This window comes from Podarcis bocagei, assembly GCF_964188305.1.
Source record: "Podarcis bocagei genome assembly, chromosome: Z".
In the NCBI taxonomy this organism is placed as follows: domain Eukaryota; kingdom Metazoa; phylum Chordata; class Lepidosauria; order Squamata; family Lacertidae; genus Podarcis; species Podarcis bocagei.
This window is the reverse complement of record NC_138140.1, coordinates 53,318,030-53,339,019: the sequence shown is the minus strand read 5'-3', so window position 1 is coordinate 53,339,019 and position 20,990 is coordinate 53,318,030. Positions and strand designations below refer to the sequence as shown.

The 20,990-nt window shown below is 45.5% G+C and overlaps 1 protein-coding gene and 1 long non-coding RNA gene across 3 annotated transcripts in view; one reads left to right on the top strand and one right to left on the bottom strand.

Annotated features, from left to right (window-relative positions):
- Positions 1-1,145: 1,145 nt before the first annotated feature.
- On the bottom strand, positions 1,146-4,688 carry LOC308579435. Of its 2 annotated transcripts, none has more exons than XR_014004472.1 (3): positions 4,674-4,688; positions 2,302-2,633; positions 1,146-1,406 (listed from the first exon to the last, which is right to left on the bottom strand). It is a non-coding gene; the product is annotated as an uncharacterized lncRNA (long non-coding RNA). The 2 variants fall into 2 exon arrangements; XR_014004473.1 differs by lacking the exon at positions 4,674-4,688 and adding an exon at positions 3,687-3,825.
- The window catches only part of SLC9A6 (solute carrier family 9 member A6), a 55,005-nt gene continuing 37,968 nt past the window's right edge, over positions 3,954-20,990 (top strand). Inside the window, exons 1-5 of the mRNA XM_081180432.1 lie at positions 3,954-4,738; positions 12,467-12,666; positions 13,333-13,410; positions 16,571-16,647; positions 18,269-18,381. Coding sequence (XP_081036558.1) covers positions 3,958-4,738; positions 12,467-12,666; positions 13,333-13,410; positions 16,571-16,647; positions 18,269-18,381 — 1,249 coding nt within the window. The 5' untranslated portion in view covers positions 3,954-3,957. The remainder of the gene's footprint in view (positions 4,739-12,466; positions 12,667-13,332; positions 13,411-16,570; positions 16,648-18,268; positions 18,382-20,990) is intronic.

Sequence of the window (20,990 nt, the reverse complement as noted above, 5' to 3'; positions counted from 1 at the left end):
TTTTACCTATGAATAACATTGGCTGTTAGTCATGGCAGCTAAATGGACTAAATGCTGAAGCAGAACAAGGTTGTAAAGCCCTCCCTTGGGAATACTCAAGATGAAGTGAGTATGAATGAATGTTTATTGGATCGGCCCTTGGATCACTAATAAACATGATACCAAAACTTCCATAAAGGCGCAGTAGTTACAGTTAAAATTAATATATATGTATGCGATTCCTTGTGATAAGCAGAGATTTATTTATAAAACAAATAAACATGTAAGCAGGTAAATTCGATGACAGCAAGATATGCTTTATACTCTCATGTCTTCAAATCACTATGACAGCTGACAGAAATGGAATCCAAAAACTTCCCCCTGCATTTAGTGGCTTTTACTCTGAATGAAGCAACTCTCCAGGTTACATACTATCACGTGCTTATAGCAGGAAGCCCAGATTCTTTCAAATCCAAGCATTTAATTCTCTTTAATAATAGCTCGAAATAATGTTCTGTAATATCAGTATACAACTGACACTGAAAGATATAATGAACCAACGCCTCACAGACACTAGGATGTTGCACTGGGATCCCATGAAATCTCCCCAACAGCACCATGGATTCCATTTGTTTGAAATGTAATTGAGTGAAAGCTTTCCAATAGTCAATTGTCAAAGGGAATAACAAAGCATTTTTCATATTGATGCTGATGTTTTACATTTCCCAACCATTTCACTGTTCTTGAGGATGTGGGAATTCTGGTTTTTCTTTGGATTACATACTGTAGATTAAGATAGTGTTAATATGTCCATGGCCATCTGACCAATTATTCTCTAAGCCATCTCTGTTGAAAATGGTAAATGCTTTATTTTCCTTGGTCTCTGGGGCAAGTGGCAAGGTATCAAAGTAACCATTTCTTTAGTCTGCACATTTAGATAATAAGACAGATATATTTGTGGGGTCCTTCAATACAGCTCTGACTTGATTGGGTAGATAAATCATAAAATCACAGAATTGAAAAGGACTCCAAGGGCGTCTAGTCTAACTCCCTGAAATGCAAGTTATTAAATTGCTAAATAAACTGCTTTTATTATTTCAGTTTCCATGCTACTATTCCACTCACAACATAACAATAAAAAATACAAATCAATACATCATTAACAATAACAGTTTAAATGCTAATTTATTTCAAAACATAATATGGCAATCCAAATAAATAATTCATTTTGATAATATGGATGTTATATTTTAATTCATGATAAAATAAACTTTCAATCATGAAAACATATCAATTGATGTCTGTTGTTGTTGTTGTTGTTGATTAGTTGTGTCCGACTCTTCGTGACCCCATGGACCATATAAATCAGAATTGGATATTTGCTTGTTAAAATTAGTTCCTGACCTTGATCCCAAAGGAGCCTTGGTCTGTGGGAACATAATGATAAACATTTCCAGTACCATCAGATATAAACAGTTAAATAACCAGCAGCAAGTATCTGGCAGTAGTAACAAATAAAGTGCATAACACTTTTTTCCACAGAGGCTAAAAACTGAAGTGCACACAGTTTGTATTAGCTGGGTCACATACTATAAACGTGCACAAATTAACCCTTGCACAAAGTCATTCTGTGTTGGCAACAGGTGGTTTCAGTCACCTCCTTCAGTCTGGCTTCTCAACAACCATCACAACACCCCTCCCTTTCCTTGATCTCACCTGGGGAGTGGGCATAACTAGGGCAGCCAAAAGGATACCCCCCAGCCCCCACCCAAAGGGAACCCTTGTATTTCGCCCCACCACCTTCTTTTCACCCCTGACCAAAATACTGGTAAAGGGCCTCCCCCCGTGTGGTCTCCAACCGTGGCTCTCAAATGGTGTGGCAGCAGGAGAAAATGGCATGTGTCAAAGAAGCATTTAAACATTTCAGTGCTTTATAGTATGCTATCGATCGATCGATCGATTGATTATAGAATATGGATAAACGTATTTTCAAAATGAGAGCGAGACTATCAAGTGACAACGAGGACAATCCTAGCTGTTTTCCAATGTTTCCGTTATCAGTAAAAAAATTACCATACTTTTCCGTGTATAAGACTAGGATTTTTTTTACTAAAAATGTTAAAAGGGGGATAGTCTTATACACGGGGGCAATCTCCCCCCATTTTCTTAATTTTGAGTCCCCCAAAATAGGGGGAATCTTATACACGGAAAAATACAGTAAGTATTTTTCTTTTCTTTTATTCTGAAAGTGTTGGTCCACGGAAAAAAGTTTGAGCACCTATTATTTTTTGGGAGAACCACAGACAGCTTTAACACCTTCACCTTCGCGAGTGATGTCAAAGTTACAGCGCCTGCTGTGTCTGTGTACAGACTGATACTGGACGGACATGTTTTGCTGCAGCTGGGGCAGAGGAAAGTGTCCGCTTTGGCTGCTGCAGGTGCACTATGGCAGTGCCTCTCTCTGCGCTCCTCCCAGCTGTCATTCCTCCTCTGGTCACTGCTGTGGATGCACCACCTGACCATCTGTCTCCAGGCACTGGTAGTCATCTGCAAAGGATTCCCACATGGCGCGTTCTTTCAAAGCAGAACCAGTGAAGATCCTGTGTGAGTGTCTGGAGGCGGTTGGATGGCGGCTAACAGATTGAGGTTGAATCCTGACAAGACAGAAGTACTGTTATTGGGGGACAGGGGAGAGGCTGGTGTGGAGGACTCCTTGGTCCTGAACGGGGTAACTGTTCCTGAAGGACCAGCTGCGCAGCCTGGGAGTCATTTTGGACTCACCTCTGTCTATGGAGGCGCAGGTCCATTCTGTGTCCAGGGCAGCTCCAGACCCTCCCTGCCCGCAGACTGTCTGGCCAGAGTGGTGCATGCTTCAGTTATCTCTCGCTTGGACTACTGCCATGTGCTCTACGTGGGGCTGCCTTTGAAGGTGACATGGAAACTGCAGTTAATCCAGAATGCGGCAGCCAGACTGGGGACTGGGAGTGGCCGCCAGGACCACATAACACCGGTCTTGAAAGACCTACATTGGCTCCCAGTACGTTTCCGAGCACAATTCAAAGGGTCAGTGCTGACCTTGAAAGCCCTCAATGGCCTTGGCCCAGTAGACCTGAAGGAGTGCCTCCACCCCGGATGCCAGGGTCCCTCTCCGGCAAGTTGCGAAGTTACAGGGAACCAGGCAGAGGGCTTTCTTGGTGGTGGTGGCCACCCTTGTGGAACGTCCTCCCAGCAGATGTCAAGGCAATAAGCAACTATCTGACTTTTAAAAGACATCTGAAAGCAGCCCTGTTTAGGGAAGTTTTGAATGATGGATGTTTTAACGTATTTTTAATCTTTGTTGGAAGCCGCCCAGAGTGGCTGGGAAACCCAGCCAGGAGGGTGGGGTATAAATAAATTATGATGATGATGTCATGTTTGTTGTAATAAGGAGGAATAGAGCTTCCACACCTGGATCTGCTGGTCCTGTGGCTCCTGGTGCCTTGCCTCCTGGGTGGGCCTGCCCTGGGCGCAATCACTGCTCTTCCAAGGGGACCCACTCCGGAACGGGGCCATCTTTACCCCGGGGTGCAAGGGGGGGTGGGGCACCCGGGCGCTGATTTCTGCAGGGTGCCAGGTGCTTGCTGCTGAAGCCACCCAAGGTCTTAACTACCTACCTGTTATGAAATAAATAATTTGGATCAAGCTAGAAAAACAAAATACATATATACCTAGGTATTACTGATGCTCCCTGGCCGGGGCAGGCCTCCTGGCTAGAAGTTGGGCTGCGGCACCCAAGCAGCCTGGCAGTGCCTGCTGGCCTATAGCAACGCCCTGCTCTCCATCCTCACCCCGTCCTGGGGGAAGCAGGTGCGTCCCTTGCTGGGGGAGGGGGAGCCGTTCCCCGCCACGCGCGGAGGGCGGGTCAGCTGCACCGGTTGAAGTCCCGCCTGCCCCGCGGAACAGGCTGGGTGCAGGAACGAGGCGGGGCTGCCCTTTCGCATGGAAGGGGCGAGGTTTCTGCAGCAGCCTCTTCCTTTTGGAAGGCGAAGCAGCGGGCCTAATTTAGAACAACGGCGGCGCTCGGCAGACGCAACTAAATTTGGGGGTGCTGGGCGGTTCTTTGCACCCCAGACGGCCCTGCATCATGTCACGTTTGTTGTAACAAGGAGGAATAGAGCTTCTTCCTGCGGCCCCTGCTGCCGCCTCGCCTCGCCTCCTGGGCGGGCCTGCGCCCTGGGCGCGACCGCTGCGCTTCCCAGGGGGACCCACTCCGGAGCCAACCCTGCGCTCCGCCGCGCGCCCGGCGCTGCTCTCCCCACGGCGCCTGCTCCTCGCGCGCCCCTGCTGGCCGCGCCTGCTCGGCCTGGCATCGGCGCTTCCTCCTCTCTCTCCAGTCCCGGCTGCGGGGAGGGAAGAAGCGGAGGGGGACCCGGAGTAGCCATGGCTGCCCTGACCCAGCTGCCGCGGGGCGGCTGGAGAGCCGGGCCGGCGGGACACCTGGGGGACCCTGGCCGGCGGCGGCAGCGGCTGCTCCTGGGGCTGCTGCTGGCGGCGGCGGGGCTGGGCGCCCGGGCAGAGCCGCTGCTTGCCTCCGGAGCGCGGCCCGTGGCGCTGGAGGAGGAGATTGTGTCCGAGAAGGCGGCCGAAGCCAGCCACCGCCAGGACAGCGCCAACCTGCTCATCTTCATCCTCCTGCTCACCCTCACCATCCTCACCATCTGGCTTTTCAAGCACCGCCGCGCGCGCTTCCTGCACGAGACGGGCCTGGCCATGATCTACGGTGGGTGCAGCGCGCCGCGCTGGGTACAGGGAGGGAGGGTGGCAGAGACCCCCCTGGCGGGCACCCGGGACGCTTTCCAAGGGGGCCCGTCGGCCATTTAGGAGCAGGGATGCAGGCGTGCCGGATGTGCGTATGAGCTAAATAAGCTACAAGTTAGGGGCCCCCCTCTCTTGGGGTCCCCCAAAAAAATGAAAGGGAAAAAAATCCAGGATGTATATTTCCAAAATATAAGATAAAAAAAGAAATAAAATAAAACCTACATACAGCAACAGTGTGTTGTGTTGTGTAGGCTCCTATTTGTTATGTGCAAATTTCATCAGGTACCTATTAGGTCCATAAATTACCATATCATATATTCAACACAAAAAACAGTGGCAATTTGTTGTGAACAAAGGACAGCTGGACATAGAAAGGGCCCCATTAACTTCAGGAGCTGAGGGCTTCATCAAACCTCAATCCAGCCCTGGATGCAGCGCCGCTCCACTGTGGCGCCACGGTGCTGCACTCCCTCCTTTTGAGGCTTCTTCCCTTGCTCCCACCGCCTGCCCGCATCTGTGTGTGGAGCCCAAGCCTAGGAGAGGGGCAGGGGGAATCGCTGGGGCCGTTATCAACGTGCCCGGCAGCGAGTCCACTGCCTACCTGTGCGCACACCTTTAGATTCAGGACCTGCGCAGTTTCCTTCATGCATATGATGAAGCGCGCTGCTGCCTCCGAAATAAAGGTCGTGTTTATTAGCCCTCCGGGTATCGTGAAACCATTTGTTTTTCCATGTTCAGAGGCGCTCCGTGAGCATAAGCAACAGGTAAGATGGTTGTATTGCTGCTCTTTCTGGAGCTTCCCACACAAGGTGAGGCTTGGTGACAGAATGCCTGGCCGAAAGGTGCCGGGGTTGAGACAACAGAACTTCTTTTTCTGCCTTGCACTCCCTTTCACACAAAAATAAAAAGAAACGCCTGCCTTACTACGTAGTTGCCATTCTGCTCACAGTGCAGAATCCCTGAAACTGCCACACTCTTGCCCCGGACCTGCCACCCTGTGGGCAGTTTATGGCCTTTGGACAGTGCTGCTGCGAGGTTAGGAAACAAATCCATTAGTTTGGGACTCCTGAGGACCCCACTATAGCTGTGAGATGGTGATTTGGTTTCCTCACTCTGATCGCATCTTATAGTGGGATTAATAGTCACAAAGTGTTTTACAATCGGCTCCTGTTAGAGCTGACATGGGGGGAAAGTCCAGCCGGGATCACAAAGTGTTGCTCCCTAGTTCTCATGCACAGGCAGCAGCGCCCTCCCCAATTGTGGGTAATTTTTTTCTTCCCCCTCTCCTATAGGGCTAGAATCCAAGGTCATCCAATGAAGTGGATCCAATTTTTTTGATTTTTTTTTAAATCATTGATTTTTATCCACCTTGTTTACAGGTGAGGGTGAGAGATTTGGACTTCTGAAGGCTATCTAGTGAGTTTGTGGCCCCAAATCCAATACTGTACAGTGGTACCTTGGGTTACAGACGCCTCAGGTTACAGACTCTGCTAACCCAGAAATAGTACCTCGGGTTAAGAACTTTGCTTCAGGATGAGAACAGAAATTGTGCTCTGGTGGCGCGGAGGCAGCAGGAGGCCCCATTAGCTAAAGTGGTACCTCTGGTTAAGAACAGTTTCAGGTCAAGAACAGACCTCCAGAACGAATTAAGTACCACTGTATTCTAGATCCTGACTGGTAACAAGCTTTCTCTTTCGAACATAGGAATCCCTTAACTTTGGCAGGGCCAGTAATGCTTGTACACATATACCATTAATCTGTTCTTCCTTCCAGTGCTGCTTTAAACATTTTTTAGAGAGCTGATGGGAAATCGACAGCACTTCCTTTGCTACCTCTCCAGTACATGACTTGTGACACTTGGTTATTTTACTAGGGTAGTCACAAGAATGGTGCTGGAAAGTTTGAGACCTTAAACTCTTCGGAGAGAAAGCTGATTGCTCAACAGAAACAAACTAAAAACTGCAAGAAGTTTAAATTACTTTGTCTTAGATTCCCAAGTGATCAGGCTAGATATATCTGAGCTTGCTTTTTACGAAGTTGCTAACTGAGCAAGGAAGCAAACATAACACCTGAGTTACATATGAGAATGGTCTGCAAACATTTGGAATGGTTGTGTGCTACATATTTTTAAGAATTGGTGCCAATGCATACCTATGTTCCTATTTTAAAAGTTTGCAATAGATTATTGTACTTTCTTTGTAATTCCAGTGCTTACCATGGGGCCCAGTGACTTGAGCTTGGACATGGGAGACCCCCCCAAAGTCCGGCCAGCTGCAGAGGTTTTTGGGTAGTCCACAAAAGCAAGAATTTTGTGGCACTGTGAACAATAATGCCACTACAAATCTGGTAGTTTTCAGGGTGGCCTGAGATACACTGTCTTTATCACAGAGTTGTTATGAAGCTGAAAGAACAACACTTATAAATTGATTCTTAAGAACTGTAAAGCCACTTGTAATAGTGGGAAAAGATTTGGAGGGATCACTGTGGTAGTTGAGCATATAACCACATATATGCATATATATAAGGGTGGTTCTTGTGATATCTTTTGTTATTGATTAGAGTCCTGAGGTCCTTGTGTGAAGAGCCTGTTGGTGTCACCTTTAGATAGTCAGGATGGGTAGAGATTTACTGTCACATGCATGCACAGATGTGTCCTGCTCTGGAGGTCAGGACTCGAACCCATGGCTTCAAGTTACAAGAAAGGAGGTTCCAACTGAACATCAGGAAGAACTTTCTGACAGTAAGAGCTGTTCGACAGCGGAACAGACTCCCTTAGGAGGTTGTGGGCTCTTCTTCCTTGGAGGTTTTTAAGCAGAGCTTGGGTGGCCACTTGTCATGTATGATCTAGCTGAGATTCCTTCATTGAGAGGGTTGAACTAGATGGCCCCTGGGGTCCCTTCCAACTCTAAAATTCCAAGATCTGTGACCTGTGACTTGTTTTAGACTTCCCCTGGGAGTGAGATTAAATCCTTTTTCAAACCTTAACTTGAACTTCAAATGCTAGTTGAATGAATGAACCTCAGTTTCTGTGTATATAAACACACAAAAAGTGAAATCGGATTTTTATTCCTGACCCCATATGAGTATTACTTTCAGCACCTGCTGTGACTTCAGTTGGCTCCCAGAAGAAGTCCTTCGTGGTGGTATGACTGCCACAGACTCCCCTCTGTGGGGCATGTAGACGATATCATTAGGACAACCTCAGTCACTTTCTCACGGGGTGCATGTAGGTTCTGCCTTGTTTCCAAGATGTATCCAGGATCAGCATCCTAGGTTTCTCTTAGGTCCAGTTCTTAAGTCTCACCATGGACATATTTCTGTGGATAACTCTTTCTTACATAAACTTTAAATGGTTATGTTTGTAATATCTTCCTAAAGTCTGCCTATAATGCATGGCCAACCACCCATTGAGAACCACATTGACCCTTAGCCAGCTGTTTGGGGAACACACACAAGGGGTGGGGGTGGTTGCCCCCCCTTACCCAGAGGACCCAGAGACACCCCTCCAGCTGATCCACATAGCTCGTCTCCCCCTCTCTCATCAAATGATCAGTCTGAGATGAAGAAGGGGACGGTTGGCAATACTGCCAGGGTGCTGAGATGCATCTCTTTTTTTCAAACAAACAATTTTTACATCACCGCTGCCAAAATTGATTTGTTCTTAGACAGCCAGAAAAATTTGCATAGATGGCCAAACCAGACCTCCAGACCAGGGACTAACCACCAATAACTTATATCCTTTGTTGTGTATCTTTTATATTCATTTTATATGTTTTTATATTTCTGTAAAACTGTCTTGCGTCGTTTTTGAGAAAGAAGGCTAAAGAGATTGAACAAATAATATCGTACTTAGATGTATTGGTTGCTTTCCCCTCTTGTTGGTTACCAGATCTGTTCATAAGCAGCTTCTCTTTCTGAGAAGTGAAGCAAGTGCTGTTTCTCAAGTCCTGTTCCATTCTCTCTCATATAGGCAAGGACTTTACCCATGTGCTCAGGGTACAGAGTACAGTGGTACCTTGATTCTCAAACTTAATCCGTTCCGGAAGTCTGTTCCAAAACCAAAGCTTCCTAAAAGCAAGATGCACTTTCCCATAGAAAGTAATGCAAAATGGATTAATCTGTTCCAGACTTTTAAAAACAACCCTAAAACAGCAATTGAACATGAATTTTACTATCTAACGAGACCACTGATCCATAAAATGAAAGCAATAAATGATGCACTGCAGTCACACAGTCAATCAATCAGTAGCTGAACTGGGTACCACACAGTAACAAAAACAAAAAAGAGCCATGAAAATGCAAATGAATAGCAAAAGCAGACAGACCTCAGTGTAACACTCAAAACAGAAGTGTGGCACTCAAAACAGATCATGTTTGGCTTCTGAAATTCAAAAGAGGAATTCAAACAAATAGCCAGCACGTGTAGACACAAAGTCAGAAAAGCTAAAGCACAAAATGAACTCAGGCTTGCTAGAGAGGTTAAAAGCAACAAAAAAGGCTTTTATGGGTATGTTCGTAGCAAAAGGAAGAACAAAGAAACAGTGGGGTCACTCAGAGGAGAAGATGGTGAAATGCAAACAGGGGACACAGAAAGGGCTGAACTCCTCAATGCCTTCTTTGCCTCAGTCTTCTCCGATAAAGAAAACAATGCCCGACCTGAAGAATTTGGAGCAAATGATTCAGCAAAGGAAACACAGCCCAGAATAACTAAGGAGACAGTACAAGAATATTTGGCTAGTTTAGATGTATTCAAGTCTCCAGGGCCAGATGAACTGCATCCAAGAGTATTAAAAGAACTGGCAGATGTGATCTCAGAACCACTGGCAGTCATCTTCGAGAAATCCTGGAGAACAGGCGAAGTCCCGGCAGACTGGAGGAGGGCAAATGTTGTCCCTATTTTCAAAAAGGGGAAAAGAGAGGACCCAAATAATTACCGCCCAGTCAGTCTGACATCAATAGCAGGGAAGATTCTGGAGCAGATCATTAAGCAAACAGTCTGTGAGCACCTAGAAAGGAATGCTGTGATCACCAATAGTCAGCATGGATTTCTGAAAAATAAGTCATGTCAGACTAACCTGATCTCATTTTTTGACAGAATTACAAGCCTGGTAGATGAAGGGAACTCAGTGGATATAGCCTACCTTGATTTCAGTAAGGCATTTGACAAGGTGCCCCATGATATTCTTGTAAAGAAGCTGGTAAAATGCGGTCTTGACTCTGCTACCACTCAGTGGATTTGTAACTGGCTGACTGACCGAACCCAAAGGGTGCTCATCAATGGTTCCTCTTCATCCTGGAGAAGAGTGACTAGTGGGGTGCCACAGGGTTCTGTCTTGGGCCCGGTCTTATTTAACATCTTTATCAACGACTTGGATGATGGACTCAAGGGCATCCTGATCAAATTTGCAGATGACACCAAACTGGGAGGGGTGGCTAACACCCCAGAGGACAGGATCACACTTCAAAACGACCTTGACAGATTAGAGAACTGGGCAAAAACAAACAAAATGAATTTTAACAGGGAGAAATGTAAAGTATTGCACTTGGGCAAAAAAAATGAGAGGCACAAATACAAGATGGGTGACACCTGGCTTGAGAGCAGTACATGTGAAAAGGATCTAGGAGTCTTGGTTGACCACAAACTTGACATGAGCCAACAGTGTGACGCGGCAGCTAAAAAAGCCAATGCAATTCTGGGCTGCATCAATAGGAGTATAGCATCTAGATCAAGGGAAGTAATAGTGCCACTGTATTCTGCTCTGGTCAGACCACACCTGGAGTACTGTGTCCAGTTCTGGGCACCACAATTCAAGAAGGACACTGACAAACTGGAACGTGTCCAGAGGAGGGCAACCAAAATGGTCAAAGGCCTGGAAACGATGCCTTATGAGGAACGGCTAAGGGAGCTGGGCATGTTTAGCCTGGAGAAGAGGAGGTTAAGGGGTGATATGATAGCCATGTTCAAATATATAAAAGGATGTCACATAGAGGAGGGAGAAAGGTTGTTTTCTGCTGCTCCAGAGAAGCGGACACGGAGCAATGGATCCAAACTACAAGAAAGAAGATTCCACCTAAACATTAGGAAGAACTTCCTGACAGTAAGAGCTGTTCGACAGTGGAATTTGCTGCCAAGGAGTGTGGTGGAGTCTCCTACTTTGGAGGTCTTTAAGCAGAGGCTTGACAACCATATGTCAGGAGTGCTCTGATGGTGTTTCCTGCTTGGCAGGGGGTTGGACTTGATGGCCCTTGTGGTCTCTTCCAACTCTATGATTCTATGATTCTATGATTCTATGAAAAAAGTTCGCAAACCAGAACACTTCCTTCCGAGTTTGCAGTGTTTGGGTTCCAAGTTGTTTGAGTATCAAGGCATTTGAGAACCAGGGTACCACTGTAAAGCAAAGAGATAGGTGACAGTGTCATGGAAATTTCCTTGGCTGAGCTTTTAAGCCTCTGAGTTCCAAACCATCAATTCAGATTGCGGGGGGGGGGGGGGCTTTCCAGAAGATCAGCACTATCAAATGGAATTCTGCTTTGTAGGGAACATTAACACCTGAGAAGCAGTGAAGAGGCTGATCTCCTGGAAGAGGTGCCAGACCTGTGCAATGAAAAGGTTATAGGAAGAGCCGCCTAGTTCAGTATTTTCTATGCCTGCTGCTGGGCAGCATGGGTTCAGGCAGGGATGTGGAGATGCTGGGGATTGAACCAAGGACCTTTTGCATGCAATGTGTACGCTTTTGCTTCTGAGCTATGGCCCTTCCTTCCTTCCTTCCTTCCTTCTTCCTTCCTTCCTGGGAGGCAGGCAGGCTAACTGAGTGCAGCCTTCTTTTAGCAAGCTGGCCGAGCCCGGCCAATGCCTTAGGATGCTTCTTGTAGCACCAACCCCAGAAACGCTGCCCCTTCTCTGTCAGGAGACTCTAGCCACTTCCTTGCTCCCAGGCTGCTCCGCTGTTGCTCAGCCTTCCTCTCTCCTCTCCCCTCTTGCTCCCTTTAGTCAATCTGTTATGCAAGATAGTTCCTAATAGCATCATGAGCATGTGTCATATGAGCATGGAGGGTTTGTCCAAGTGTTTCTCTCGCTATTTTTATGAGTCCTTATAGTGATTAAGTGCCTTGGAACTACAGACAGTCCAAGTTCCTTGTAGTCTGTACTTGCACATTTTTTAAAATGTGTTTACTTTGTGCATACATCACAGTTTCACTTGTGCACTTTACAAATGTGGCAAACAAAGCGGTTCTTTGAGTGTTACATCCTGAGATCTTGTAGCCCCAAGCCTTAAAATCTCTTGGCTGTGGCTGCAGTTCTTCTCATTCAGCGCTCCCTTTCACCTTATTTATTTACAGTATTTATATACTGCCCACTAACAGGAATTCTCCCAGTAGCTTGCAGGTTAAAAACGAAGATGCTAAACTATAAAAATAGAACATGAAACACAAAATCTAAAACGGCCTTTGTGAGCCTAGCACCCTCCTGATCAAAACTTCTCCCATCAGTCCAAAACAATACTCACCAGCCCAGGCCAGCATGATCTTGCTTTCTGGGGCTGATGGCAGCGGTTGTCCAAAATATCTGAAGGGTGCCTGGCTGGTGCGGTTTGATCGAAAACAAAATACAACCACAGCAGCAGAGTAAAACCACTGGTAGAAGACAACCGTGCAGACACTGAAAGAGCACTGAATTTACTATTCACAGGTGTCTTGGTGGGTGTCGTCCTTCGCTATGGCATCCACATTCCCAGTGATATCAACAACGTGACTTTAAGCTGCCCAGTGCAGACCAGCCCTGCAACTCTGTTGGTAAACCTCAGTGGGAAGTTCTACGAGTATACCCTGAAAGGGGAAATCAGTTCCCACGAACCTAATAACGTTCAGGATAATGAGATGCTCAGAAAGGTAAGCTGGTTTTCTCCCTTCTCTTCTTTGCCCCTCCACCCTAGAAAGGGTTTCTCAGTTCCACCTCTGGCTTTCCAAACCAGTCTGGTTGGGCTGGGCTGACCAGGGCCAGTGGGCCCTGAAGCAACCAAGCAAGAAACCTGGTTTGGTAGGCTTTCTCATGTATCTCCTCCTCCTCCTCCACCACCACCATCATCCCACTGGTCCTTCTGTGTTCTGTTATGGAAACCTGTTCATGTGCCCTGAATTCCTTTCCCATCCTTGTCTGCCCACCCTCATGCTCTCCAAGGTAATTAGCTAATAGCACTATCTATTTCATCTTAAATTCCTTAGGTAGAGCCTCCAGAATGGAAGTTTCCTGTGTGTAGCCTTCTCCTTTTTCTCTCCCTGTACACACAAATCACATTTCTGTATTACCTAAAACTTTCCAGTTCCAGGTATGGTGAAGGGTGTTCCTGTTTAGAGTAATGGGAGCTTTTTCTTGTGAAATTATCCATTGTTCCCAGGTTGTAAAAGCAAAACATTTGGCTCCCTGAAGCGGTTGTGTTTGCTAACGTTTTTATTCTTGATTTAAAGTGAACTTAATTAAGCTTTATATACAGTCTTATGTAAAACTTTCCTTACCTGGATTTTTATTCATTCTTTTTTTAAAAAAAACTTCTACAGGTGACATTCGATCCAGAAGTATTCTTCAACATCTTGCTCCCTCCAATTATATTTTATGCAGGATACAGCTTGAAAAGGGTATGTCCTTCCTCGTTTAAACCGATGCTTTAATATGTTGAAAGAAATTCTGGTGCTTTTACACCTTTGTCAGATGTGAATTCTGCTCTATCCTGTAGGCTCAGGTAATGATGCTGTCCATCTCAGCATTAATGTGTTAAAGGTGAAGGGACCCCTGACCATTAGGTCCAGTTGTGGCCGACTCTGGGGTTGCGGCGCTCATCTCGCTTTACTGGCCGAGGGAGCCGGCGTACAGCTTCCAGGTCATGTTGCCAGCATGACTAAGCCGCTTCTGGTGAACCAGAGCAGCGCACGAAAACGCCATTTACCTTCCCGCTGGAGCGGGACCTATTTATCTACTTGCACTTTGACGTGCTTTCGAACTGCTAGGTTGGCAGGAGCAGGGGCCGAGCAACGGGAGGACACAAAGCTTCTTTTTAAAAATCTGTAGAGCTATTATAACTGTTTGCAGGCCTAGCCCACTTATTGAGCAAAACAAGCAAATTAGCACACCTCCTGCCCCCACCTGCTGCCTCTCCCCCTAGCCTTACTTTTAATGTCTTGGCCCCTCCCCCTCCTTGGCCCTTCCTCAGAGTAAGGTGTTGCAGGAGAACTGGCCCAGGAGGATGCAGCCTGCGCTGCCATCACTTTTCTGGAATGGCAGAAATGTTGCCACATGTCCGGAATTTGGAAGTCTATACAGTATTTTAGAAGTCTATATTTTTGCAATTTCCCCCCAAAATAGCTCAAAAACTTATCAGTTATCTTTGAGATTGTCCAGATTTTGACTTTTTGAAATATGGCAACCCTATTTAACTTTCAAAGTTATTTTAAACTTTTAAGTGATGCTTCAGAAGAATTTAAAAAGTGAAGGGGAGAAGGAGAGGAGCGGCAACACAACACCCTGTCTTCTTATGCCACCCATGCCAACTTGTGCAACCTGTCCTGTGACTTAAAACAGGCTTTCTTGCACATCCAGGTATTGTTTGTAATGAATGGGACCTGCAGCAAAATGGAATGTTCTTGTTCCAGGTAACCAGCCATGCTGTCCTCCACAACACACTCTTCATTCCCCCCTCACACCCCATTTTCAACTCCCCCTCCCCGTGTACCACCTTGTTAGCATTTCATGGCCAATGAGTGCATACAGTTACTGAGTGGGTTTCTCCTCCTTGTCTTTCTTCTCCTTATATTTTTAAACTTCTGGCAACCACAGGGTTCCTGTGAGTCTGCGCATGATTGATGCTGCTTTAGCTAGATGAGCCATGGTACTTATGTGGGATAATTTCTGCTGCAAGGAATTTTTGTATTTGTATAGGCTTCCTGTGCTGTTTAGAATGTGTTACGTTGTGGGCAGTGAACCTCCATCTGAATCACAACTCCTCCGCCCCAATCAGGGCCTTGTTGGCTGGGGTTGATGGATCCTGAAATCCAGCAATGTTTGGGGGGGCCACAGGTTCCCCTCCTCAGGGGCAGGTTTTTGTTGTTTATATGGGTGATAATCATTCCAACTTGATTGACGTGGGAGTCCAGTGGAGCAATCTTGTGCATATTTTGAACTCTGTTTTAAGCAATTGTCCAGACAGCTATTGAACTCAGAACAATATTTTGGAACCTTTGGAAGCTTCCAAATTCTGAATTCATTGCAAGGCTCTTTTGCCAACAACAATCTCTGGAGAAGCTGCTCTTAATGAAACATTTTAGAAAAAGCAGAGGTTGGGCATACTTTCACTCTGAAATGCTTGGCTGAAAGTTCCAGCTTCCTTAGGAGTCCGCCCCCCCCCCCGCCCCCAAATCAGATGATAAACTGTGGTCATGTGAAACCTTTAGGATTATATAAACGAATAACTGTTTGATCATTAGTTGTGGTTGTTTGTTCTGTGTAGTAATACTTACATTATAGACATGTGCACACAGTTGGCATCTGCCTGTTTGGATTTATTGTGGCAGGAATTGGCCCGGGTGAGCCTTGTGCCCTCTCCCTTCTGCTGCTCTCTTCTGGCATTGGCCACGACAAAGAATTCAGAAGCTTTTGCATCTTCCTGACCCCATAGCTGGAGATGCTGGGTCCTTCTGCATGTAAAGCGGGTGCTCTCCCACTGAGCTATGAACCTTTCTTCTGTCAGTGAAAATCACTGCAGTTGTCTTAGAACGGAAGGCTTGCTTTGCTGCTTGTGACCAGGGCTCCGGCGTTCTGTTCCTGATGGTGGCAGCCAGGAGCCTCTGAGATGCTCTCGGGCAGAGCCTGGAGGCAGTGGCTTTCCCTTGTTTGCTCTCAGCTACGCAGAGGGTTTTGCCACTGGCGGTTCAGCTGTTATAAGCTATTAGCTTTCAGTATACCCATCCTCCACCAAGCTTTCTAACCCTTGTTAAAAAACCATCTAAACTAATGGCCTCCAACACATCTTTGGTAATGAGTTGCATAAATTAGTTATGCATGGTGTGAATAAGTGTTTTATTTATTTTTCCCTCTGTTTCTGGACTTCATGCCAGTTTGATTGGGTGGCCTCAACTTCCAGTATTCTGAGAGAAGGAGGGGAAATTCCCCTAGTGGGTGCCTGTTTCACTTCCAACAGCAACATAAACAACCCACACCAGGCCTGTGTGTCGAGGAAAATGATTTCCATCTGAACATTATCAAAGGCTATCCTTTGTAATCCAAGGCTTCACATATGTCCCCTTCTACCCTGATTCTCAGTGTGGTAGTGACTGTCGTAGGAGTATAATTTACTTGAAGGAGCCACAGGGATTATGACTTTTCTAGACAGGATGAATCCCTCGTCTTTGTAAAATCACCTGCTTCTGGCCAAGCAGTGTGCAAGCCTATAAGCCTGTGGAGTCCACCCCCAGTCTTCTCTCCTCGCCAGTACTCGTTTATTCTTTGCCCTAAGCACTGTATTGGGGGAAAGTCAGAAGCAACGGTAGGGCCTCTAAACTATAACCAAGTAGGTTGTAAAAATAAAGATTACAGCCGGACTCTGTAAGAGCTGGGGACCCACTACATCTCCCAAGCATGTGCCACCCTCTTTATTTTATTTATCTGCTTGGGGGTACATGGCCTGAGCTAATGGAGAGATTGCGCATTTTGGAACAAGTAATCAAGAATCCACTTGAACAAGTATTTGACCATCGGCTCTGAAGCAGTTTAATTTAATGGAAGACTCTATTGCTTGCCTCTTAGCGGCATTTCTTTCGAAACCTGGGATCCATCTTGGCATACGCTTTCCTCGGAACGGCCATTTCCTGCTTTGTGATAGGGTGAGTGTTTGCTCTGTTCCTCTAGACTTCTTGAAAATGGAAGGAGAATGGATCATGATGGGTGTAGGAATTCTGAAGGGTGTGTATGGTCCCCTTTGAGCAGCTGTTTAGTATACACCAGATGTAGAAAGCATTCTTATTTCTCTATTTTTTTTTTTGTTATTAAGCTTAGGAGTCTGAAGGTGCTAAATGTTCAGTTTAAAATCAGTGTTATTGTACTTGAGGAGATTATCACATTAATAATTTATTAATTATTATTAATTAATTGGGGGCCCAATTAGTGCCATTGCCTTCCGTTAAGAGTTTGGGTGTAATCCTTGACGCCTCCCTTTCCATGGAGGCGCAGGTTACAGCAACAGCCAAGGCGACATTTTTCCATCTTCGCCGCATCAAGCAGTTGGTCCCTTACCTTTCCCGCCCCGACCTGGCCACACTGATCCATGCGACGGTCACCTCCAGGCTTGACTACTGTAATTCGCTCTACGCGGGGCTGCCCTTGAAGCTGTCCCAGAAACTCCAGCGGGTGCAGAATGCTGCAGCCAGGCTCCTCACGGGGTCTCTGCCATGGGAGCATATTCACCCAGTGCTTTTCCAGCTGCACTGGCTCCCGGTGGAGTACAGGGTCAGATTTAAGGTGCTGCTTTTGACCTTTAAAGCCCTTCACGGCCTAGGACCCTCGTACCTACGGGACCACCTCACCCGGTATGCCCCACGGAGAACCTCAAGGTCCATATACAGCAACACTCTAGTGGTCCCGGGCCCTAAGGAAGTCAGATTAGCCTCAACCAGAGCCAGGGCCTTCTCAACACTGGCTCCGGCCGGGTGGAATGCTCTGTCTCTTGAGACCAGGGCCCTGCGGGATCTGATCTCTTTCTGCAAGGCCTGTAAGACAGAGTTGTTCCGCCTGGCCTTTGGCTTAGAATCAGTTTGAGTCCCTCTCCGTCTTTCTTTTTCCTTTCTCCTCCTGAGAAGAGGCTGCATCCTAATGTTTTAATGTTCCATTATTTTAATGTTGTATTTTATTTTTGTTTTTAAGTTGTAATCATTCATCTTGTTTTTATTATTGCTTGTAAGCCGCTCTGAGCCCGGCCTTGGCTGGGGAGGGCGGGGTATAAATAAAAAAATTATTATTATTATTATTATTATTATTATTATTATTATTATTATTATTAATTTATCCTGCCCTGGACCAGCATTTAACAAAATGCTGTGTTAGTGCATTTTGTAATGTTATAAGCTATGTGACTTTGCTACTCAGTTATCTATTTTTACATGGGCTGTGGTATTTTTTGTATTGTGACTTTACTGTTGTTTTCATTAATCATAGTCTAGTAATGAATTGCAATAGTTGGGAATAATTTTCTGTACAATTACAGTTTGCTGATTTTGAGAGTTGATTTTATCATGTAATATCAGAAGCAAAATATTGAATATTACCTTACTTTATTTAAGCTTATTTTACTAGTCATATTTTTGGGTTACGACTTATTTGTATTGGACCGGATTGATGTAGGATGTAGGCCTTTATACTGCCTTGTCTATAGCAATGTTGGAAGGCAGTATACAAATTAAATGAGAAATGAGAAAATGTTACCTGTCCATGTTCCTGTTGAATCACCAGGTCCATCATGTATGGCTGTGTTTCTCTGATGAAGGTGATGGGACAGCTTGGAGGAGATTTCTACTTTACTGACTGCCTCTTGTTCGGTGCCATTGCCTCTGCTACTGACCCAGGTGTGTTGCAGACTTGGGCCAGATGTTCCACGGAAGATATTCCTTGGATCCCAGCTCACTTTTTGTTCTTGGGTTTTTCTGTCTGCTACAAGAGTGGAGATAGTTTTTGGGTTTTTTAAATGATTTTTATTGAATTTTGCATCTTTTTTTAACATAATCACAACTAACAATATAAACACAAAATAATTTCTCGATTACCCCCTCCCCCCAACTTCCCTTCCTGGTTTCTTACACTTTCATTTCTCCTGCTTATTATTTATTTTGTTCTTAACGTTTTAACCTCATATTTATGTTTTTGCTTTTTGTTTTGCTAATTGTAAGTGTTTATTCAAACACTGCAAGTGAATTCATTTCCTTACATTGTTTCTGTAGATAAAAGGTTCCCAGTCTTTTTAAAAGTCTCTATTGTCCTTATCTTTCAATCTTTCAGTTAACTTCACCATTTCAGCATACACCATCAGTTTTTCTTGCCATTGCTCTTTCACAGGTATTTCATTATTTTCCCATCTTTCGGCTAGCAAAATCCTAGTTGCTGTTGTAGCAGACATCAATAAATTCTTCTTATTTTTTGGCAGATCTTTGTCTGAAATGCGTAATAAAAATGCTTCTGGCCTCCCAACTAAAGTTAACTTAAACATTTTTTTATTTCATTATAAATCATTTCCCAGTAATTTTAAATTATTTTACAATTCCACCACATATGAAAAAACATACCTTCCTTTCCTTTACGTTTCCAGCACTTATTGGAGCCTGTTCTATACATTTTTGCCATTTTCACAGGTGTGATATACCATCAATACATCATTTTCATATAATTCTCTTTTAACAATATACAGTACAGTCAGTACATTTTAAATTGGCTTTCCATAATTTTTCCCAATCTTCCATTTGTATATTGTCTCCTATATCTTGTTCCCATTTAATCACTACAGATTTGACCTCTTTATTTTTAGTCCCCCATTCTAACAATAAACTGTACATTTTCTTTAAGAGTTTATTATTATCATCTGCCATTTCTCTTTGAAATCTAGATATGGTGTATCCAAATCCTTTCTTATTATCTAAGAGTGGAGAAAGTTTTTTAAAGTTGAGAGTGGGCAGGCATAAGAACACAAGAAAAGCGCAGCTGGTCAGACACAAAGGCAGCCCATGTACTGCAGCACATGCCTCTTTCTCGCAGTGGCTGGCCAGATGTTTCCTCTAGCAAGCCCCCCAGGGCATCATGGCTGTAGTCCCCTCCTGTGTGTGTTTTCATGGCAACTGGCAGTTCCAGTTGTGTTCTGCTCCTAGAGGCAGTGCTTAGTATACCTGACATCCATAAATTTGTCTAATCTCCTTTTAAAGTTCCTGGCCACCAGCACATAATGTGGCAACAAATTCTATTGTCAAACCTTTTGAAAGGAGTATTTGCTTTTTTGTTTTGCCTTGAATAGCCCACCATTCCACTTCATTGGATGACCTTGGATTCTAGCCCTATAGGAAAGAAAAAATCACCCACTTTTCCCACACAGAATTGCAGTCCTTTATCATGTCTAAGTGAGAAAGGTCCATTTTCCTCATAGGGAAAATGGCTGCCATCTCCTGATCATTTCAGTTGCCCTTCTCAGAAACTTTTCCAGCTCTGCCTTCTCCTTCACCAGAACCACACACAGTGTTCCGCAACGTAGATTTGTATAATGTTGTTACAATAACAGAGCTCCTATTTGCAGAACCTTTCCTGATGATCTGCATTGTCATGAGGAAGGGAATTTCTGTGGTCTCCCATGCTTTTCCTGTTACCAACGTTAAAAAGGGGGAACCAAGGAAACCAGAATTTTCTGTTTATTACGTAAACACAAGACTTTCATTTCCACCTCCATGACATTGAATGGAATGTCTGTGTACTTAGAGACTTGAGCTGGGCTTACGGCAGGTGCTACACGTAAGCCAGGCAGTCCAAAGGATTTGGTTTTCTTCCCTGCCCCCTGCTTTTTTATATTGATTGATAACAAATGGGATTTGGAGGGCTTTTATTGGTAACAAAGAGCACTTGAGCTCTCTCAGATTGTATGAAAAGTTTTACCGTATTTTTCGCTCCATAGGGCGCACCGGACCATAAGGCGCATCTAGTTTTTAGAGGGGGAAATCAAGAAAAAAAATCTTATTCCCCGCCCCCCAGCCCCAAAGAACAAAGAAGCCAAGACAGTGAGCGGGATCCATCCTGCTGGCTGTCTTGGCTTCCTCTTTAGCCGCGCACAATCTCTCCAGCCAGGAGAGGCTGCGCGCTGCTAAAGTAGCCATAGCCGCGTGCGGCCTCTCCCTGCCGGAGGGGCTGCGCGTGGCTATCTCTGAAGCCTTCGGAGCGCAGCGCGAGTTCCTGCTGCGTTCTGGAGGCTTCGGGTTCCTTTTGCTGAAGCCAGGAGAGTCTTGCTCTACCGGCTTCAGCAAAAAGAACCTGAAGCCTCCGTAACACAGCGGGAACTCGCGCTGCTCTCCAAAGGCCTTCAGGCGGCTATCCCTGAAGCCTGGAGAGCAAGAGGGGTCAGTGCACACTGACGCCTCTCGCTCTCCAGGCTTCAGCGAAAGCAACGCGAAGCCTCCGGAGTGAGGAGGGAGCGCTCCCTCTGCGC